Source organism: Oreochromis aureus, linkage group 12 (assembly GCF_013358895.1).
Source record: "Oreochromis aureus strain Israel breed Guangdong linkage group 12, ZZ_aureus, whole genome shotgun sequence".
NCBI classification, from domain to species: domain Eukaryota; kingdom Metazoa; phylum Chordata; class Actinopteri; order Cichliformes; family Cichlidae; genus Oreochromis; species Oreochromis aureus.
In genome coordinates, this window is record NC_052953.1 from 38,130,094 (window position 1) to 38,136,741 (window position 6,648).

At 42.2% G+C, this 6,648-nt stretch overlaps 1 protein-coding gene across 2 annotated transcripts in view; it reads left to right on the forward strand.

The window, feature by feature from the left end:
* Window positions 1-5,658, forward strand: part of nr6a1a (nuclear receptor subfamily 6, group A, member 1a) — a 130,134-nt gene extending 124,476 nt beyond the window's left edge. For both annotated transcript variants that reach the window (XM_039620540.1, XM_039620541.1), the window contains one exon: window positions 389-5,658. In XM_039620540.1, the coding sequence (XP_039476474.1) occupies window positions 389-519 (131 nt within the window). In that variant the 3' untranslated portion in view covers window positions 520-5,658. The remainder of the gene's footprint in view (window positions 1-388) is intronic.
* The last annotated feature ends 990 nt before the right edge of the window (window positions 5,659-6,648 follow it).

Sequence of the window (6,648 nt, forward strand, 5' to 3'; positions counted from 1 at the left end):
TGGACGTAACAAGTAATCTAAATAAAAACTGAAATAAATGCTACTGCCAGTAATTTTGACCATGAACAACAAGATGAAACCGTAAACTAGACGTAACTGAACCAAAATCAGCTTCATAAGTTCTAAAAAAATAAATGGCCTCAGTAAAAGTTGTGACAAAGAAAGGTCGTTACACTTTTTACACGTAAACCTGTCCAAATTAGACCGTCTATCTGGGCGTCTATCTGGGCACACTGCTGGACCCAGCCTCTAGTGGCCGCCAGAGGAACTGCAGCTTTCGGCACTTGGGCTGCCTTCTGGACACGACTGTGACCAATGAAAATGTCGGCTGTACAGAAGCTAAGCTAATCACGAACTAAAGTGCCGTGTGTCTCGGGTTTCTTCTCAGCAAAGCTGGTGAACGTCCCTCTGGAGCAGCTCCCTCTGCTGTTCAAAGCAGTCTTGCACTCCTGCAAATCCAGCCTGACCAGCTACAGGACCGGCCCGTCGCCCTGCGTGACCGCCTCCACCGGAAACTAAACCCTCCCCGACACCCGAGTCGAGGACTGGTCTCCCCTCTTGTGAATGTGACAAGCAGCTAGTTTGTTTTTTGTAACTTTTTTCTTTATATATTTATTACACGACAGAGCTGAATGTATGCTGATTTACACTGTGCACATGCTTCTGTACAAAACAAATGCTCGTAGATGCATTGGTCTTTGGAGTTTACAAGCATGTATCCATTTTGCTCCATGTGTCAGTGTTGCCATTGTTAGAGCTAGACTTTAAAAGAGTTTATTTTATACAGATGGGGCGCCTAGGCATGCGCGACGAGTGTTTTGAGACTACCTCAGGAAGATGTTGTTGCTATTTTCAGGTACCTTTTCTTACTGTTAAATGAAGAAAAGGTCTAAACCAGTCTAAACCAAAACCCTGTGGATGCTTTGGTACCTCAATCAGAGATGAATGTTCAAAGAAGCTGCATAAATCAGTCTGAAAAACAGTTTTTTGTTACACTGAAAATGCAAAATGAATTAGCAAAAGTACTCTCAGACATCCTACTTTTAGGAGGCGGTCTTGTCAATTTAACATTCCATGAGTTAAGGTGACAGTTGTTGGATCTGTGGGATCATTGAATAGGAGCATACGGGTATTTTTTAACAATCATAGACTAGGGATGTATGGCTTTATTGCAGGGGAAGGGGCGGATAGCTAGGTTTGCTGTTTTTCTTTTTATTATGTTTCTCTCTTGACCAAAGTGTTATGCAAAGACTATATCAAGCGCCCGCTGATGGGTAGGGAGCTGACAGCTCAACAAAACCCTTTTCTTATCCATGAAGGATGAGGATAAGAAATGAATCAGTCTGTTTCAGAGGCAAGACGCTCTGCAGGACAGAAAAGTTCCACATTTCATTGCAAACATGCGCGTTTTCTCGCGTGCACACATATGCACAGAGCAGACATGATGGCTCTCGTTTTTTGCTCTTCATTGCCAAGGAAGATGGTGCACTTTCGCTTGCTCTCGACACAGCATATCTGGCTGTATGTGATTAAAAATGTGCGAGCTTCACGGGTGAAAGCGATATACATCGATCAGCCACAACATTGAAATATCGGGGAAGTTTCTGATGTATTGGGACATTTGGGTCTGTCAGCCCATCTGTGGTCTCTGGCAGTGGCTCATGTCATGGATAACGCTTCCTGCAGACTGAATTTTGAGCTTGGTTCGATTTGAGGACAAACCACGCTTTCCCATAGTCCTGGGGGAGACAGTTGGTACTGGGGCATGCCATCATTTTTAACAAACACCACTTTACTGATAACCCAAGCTTAGGGTTGGGTTTTTGCTTTACTCACAATTGAAACAGGCCCATAAATTTTAATTTTAATACATTTTAGCCTTGGGGAAGGATTTTTATTTGGGTGGTTGGATGTTATTGTAACCCTAACCCTATATGGGTTGGCTCCACATTAATCCCGGCACTCAAGCTCTCCCAGCAGAGCTTTGCATAGAAACAAAGTAACGATTACTTTTCTCTTCACCTGTCCGTGGTTTTAATGTTGTGGCTGCTTGGTGTTGCCCATCTTAGTGGAACCCACTGAAACCAACCATTTAAAAAATCAGTGTTTATTGATCGATCAGTTTTGCTTAAGAGGTTAATTTCGATTTTTCAAACCAGTTGTTGAATTTCAAAGTTCTATTGGCCAGTTTTGAATGGCAATCAAACGTTTTTAGATGTAGAATGTAAATCAGACCACACTTGGTTTCCACGGGCATCAGACCGCGTGGACATCCAGCTACGGTCCGACTGTTTTTAAATGAGATGAAAGTGAAAATACCATTTATGCAGAACTGGCTTAAAGTTGAACATCTAATCACTTTAATCCAGCCGTAAGTGGACTCGGTGTGATCGACTAGGGCTTTACCTCAATCAGTTTAGGCCAGGTTTGGAGAATTTTAGGGGATGTACCCCTGGCTTGCATACCCACAGATATGCACGTTGTTTTAAAAAGTGTAGCCATAGAGAAATGGTCTTTATTTTTAAAGTGTGAGATGATCTTTTCTGACCACTTGAAGTGTCTTTTCTGGCAACTTCACGATTTGCGTCATTTGAAATGCAGACAAAATGCAGTCCCCGCAACAACTCCCTTTTTTGCACACGACAGTGAGGTTTGGAGACCTTAACCCTTGATCTTGGCCACTGCCCACCCAATGTGTTCCTCTCTCAGGTCCCTGCTGACCTGGATATATACAGGGTAAAGTGAGTGTTATGTATTGCATTCAGGAGTTCGTCAGTGACCATACTGATGTACTTGTAGTATTAGTAGATGTAGCTTCCAGGACATTGTAGGTCCTGTTGTAGAAAGGTGTTTTTGTTTTTTGTTGTTTCAACTTTATTTCCCTCAAGGTCCCCACCCCACCCACACTCCCCTTCATTCAGGGAAAGTAGAATTAGTTTGCAGGGCAGGTTTTGTAAAACTCTCAGCATTGATGACGGACGAAGCAAAAGGCATCTTTCCAATGTCACGGCTTCCCTCCCATTGTGCGCAGCCCTAACAAAACCACCAGTCCAATCCAGCGTTCCTTCTTGAAATGCTTCAGTTAGCCTCTTTTTGTCTTTTGAGTTTTTTGAATGTTTTAATGTACCTTTTGTAGTTTATAATTAAGAATGTCTTTTTAGCTTTTTTGGGTTTGATTTGGAGTGAAGACAACACCTATCATTTTCTAAACTTTGGCTGATTTCTTCATTATTGTTGTTGACGTTCACTTGTTCACTGTGTTCATTAAAGAAAGTATTACTCAGGCTTTGTCAGCAATGCTTTACATGCATGCTGCTGACATTTTGGATCTGTTTCTGTAATCTTGGAATAAGTTTAAACCTCAAATGTTGTGCTGTGGAGCCGTCTCTGGAGACAAAAGCCTCATGTTCATCCATCAGGTGACCAGCACACCACACAGGGGTAGGGTTACGTTTGAGTCACGTGCCAGACGAGCACAGTTTGATAAACTCTTAGGTTCCAAAGTTAATCTTTGGGTGGAATAGATGTGAACCTAACCGTTACCATGGTAACCAGGTTACCATGCACCTGATCACCGGTGAACCACTTGGGTCCACATTTTCAGAAAGTCTAAGATGTTTAAATTCTTCAGTTTTGTTTCAGGTGTTTCAGGTTGTATAAAAACAGCTCGACCAAACCCTGATCCTCCACGGGTCGCTGGCTAACTGCTGGATGTTCAGATTTTGCAGAGATGAACAAATCCATTTAATGTTGCCTTTAGCGGTGCTGAAATGTTTGGCTTTTAGCTTGAGATAGCTGCCTCCCTCCCAAACAACTGATAGTGTTATGTTTTAAAAAAAATCTCCTTCATTGGCTACATGTAGAGGCAGCATTCCTCCACATGTATTAACTCTGAAAACATTAAACCAAACTATCTGACAATATTACATTATCATGTAGCTTTGGTGAACCAACCCTTTAGATCACAATATCTCAGGACACGTCTATGTACCAAAGGTCTCAGTGTGATGAAACGGTTCAAATCCCCTTAAACGCTGCTCAGAGACCCTGTCAGACTGTCCCATGTGTCTGTGCAACACTGCCAGAAAAACAGCAAAATGACTGGAGGAATGCACTGATCACACTGAGATCTGACAGTGGAGCAGGATCTGAGGGGTTTCTCCTTTAATGTGATGCCAAACAATATCTGCTTATCAACAGTGAATCCCACTGCAGCCACCTTTACTGGCAGCACTCTCACTTGTTAAACGTTACAGTTTGATACACGCACGCTGGTGTTCTTTTTTTCACTTCCTGTGTTTGTATTGGTTGTGTGCAGACAAAGGGATGTGTCATTTCTAAACTACCTCTGTATTTTTCACAGTGTTACTAATGTCAAACACGTGTTTTTCTTATTTATTGGTTTCATAACACCAATGTTTTTGTTGACCTTACAGAGGCATGTGAACCACCAACACTTGTTTTCTTCTTCGTTGCCTTGTATTCCTCTCTACCTCAGGTACTTTTAGGGACCCTCTTCCTCCTTTCTTTCTTTTTTTTTAAATGTGCTGTTTCATGTTAAATTAGCGTCATCTTATATTTCACTCCTACCCTGTTATCAAAAATCACATACCAAAGATGAAAGAATGTCAATGACAATGTCAGTGCACTGATTAAGCATTCATGTGATATGTTCTGGCTGAAGTTAACCAGTGTTGCATTTTTCCATGTTGACCTTATCCAAATATGCCTCATTATCTGTTGAATGGCTGTTTGCTGAATTCGCCATACCATGATATGCCTGTGTGTGTGTGTGTGTGTGTGTTTGATTGTTGTTCGTTGGTGAAGCAGATAACACACTCAGTATTATACCCCAGCAGCCGGTGCTGCATGTGATCAGTTGTCAATCGCAGGATGTAACCGTGGTCAGGCTGACACTTCCTCCTGTTTACTCACTCGTGTAACCGTAACACTGTGACCACAGATGGACGGACCGCTGTGGTGTGAGCACTGGGGCTGGACACAGGACGACACCCAGGCTCAGCCTTTAAAGTCGCTGTCCTGTTGTTAATGGCCTTTAACGCCATCAACTCATTTGTAAGTGAGACGTTCAAAAGACTCACTTTCCCACAGAAACAGCTTGTATTCACCACACTTTCTATAGAATGCTCGTCCACTCCCTCTAGTTTTTATCTAATTTGCTTTCCCTTGTAACTAGAAGAACAGGAAAGTGGGTGTGGCTTCTAAACCAGAGCCAGAGATGACCATTTTAGGGATTCCTGTTCAAACTGACTTCATACATGTTGGTGGGCCTGAAGCATTGTGTTTTTACGCATACACACACACATATAGACATTTAGGCCCATATTGCTTGTCCTGGATGGAGCACCATCCCCTAATTCCCTGTAACTGAAAACACTATAGACAGAACAGCAGGTGTCCAGCTGTCAGAGCTTTGTTACAGGCACACGAGGAGCACACCGGCAACATATCTCAGGGAACAAATGGATTCATACACAGTCATCAGAAACTGAAACGCCATTTATGTTTTTTCTCTTCAGAAATCTCTTGTCTGCTCTTGTTACTTTAACTACCTGTGAAGAATGTGATCCATTATGTGTTAAAAGCATGTTTAGAATGTGTTAGGACTTGAAACAAAATAAATGTGAACATAATGCAAGTGCACTCGGGCTGGCTTCCAGTTTCTCGCTGTCCGACTCTTGGCTTTTCTACGGGGAAGATGATAGAAACTAATGAGACCGTGTTCCATTCAGTCACTGATAGGCAGAAGGTCTGCCGTTAAAAGCTGAGAGGACCGGAATTTGGATGCGTTTGTCCCTGACCTTCTGCTTCGTGTACTCCAATGTGTTATTCACAGTGAGATAGTATCATTAGGATAAACACAAAGTGTGTTTCAGCCTGGAAAGGAGTTGTCTGCTTTAAACATGCCAGGTCTGCTCATTTACTGCAAGTCATGGCAACAAATAAACTTATTTTTTAAACACTCTTCAAATATAATGTGCTGATAAGAATAATTTGCCTGCCGTTGTTTCATAAAGGCAGCTTTAAAATATTTCTTATCCGTTCGGGTGCTCTAAACAGTTGGCATTTTAAATAAGCATTCTGGATAATAACTGAACCCCCCTAACTTTAGGGGGGTGCACACTGAGATTCACCCGAACGTCATTTGCATGTCATTCCAGATTAATTTATGTTCTTAGTCACTAGTTTCAAGTGTTACTGAATAAAATATTAGATTTTTGAAATGATGTTCCCCACTGGAGTTGGTAATATTTAATGATTGTGTACTACAGTTTCACAGTCAGAGCCACCCGCCATTCATGACGTGTGGTTTCAGATGGTGATGACAAAAGCTCATAGTTTGAGCCTGAGTGTGCTGATCACACTGAGCTCCATTTCACTAAAGTTCGACTCTTTCATTACCACACAGCACTGGAGTAGGTGTTAAAAGAAATGATTTTAAATACTAATCTGTCACAACATAGAGAGTTCTAAACCATCGTGGCAAAAACATGGCGATGTCTGGCATATGGATTTTGACAGACTGTCCTGGGTTACAGCAGAGGTCCCCAACCACCGGGCCAAGGACCGGCATCGGACTGTGGGTCATTTTGTACCGGGCTGCAAAGAAACAATACACTTGTTTTA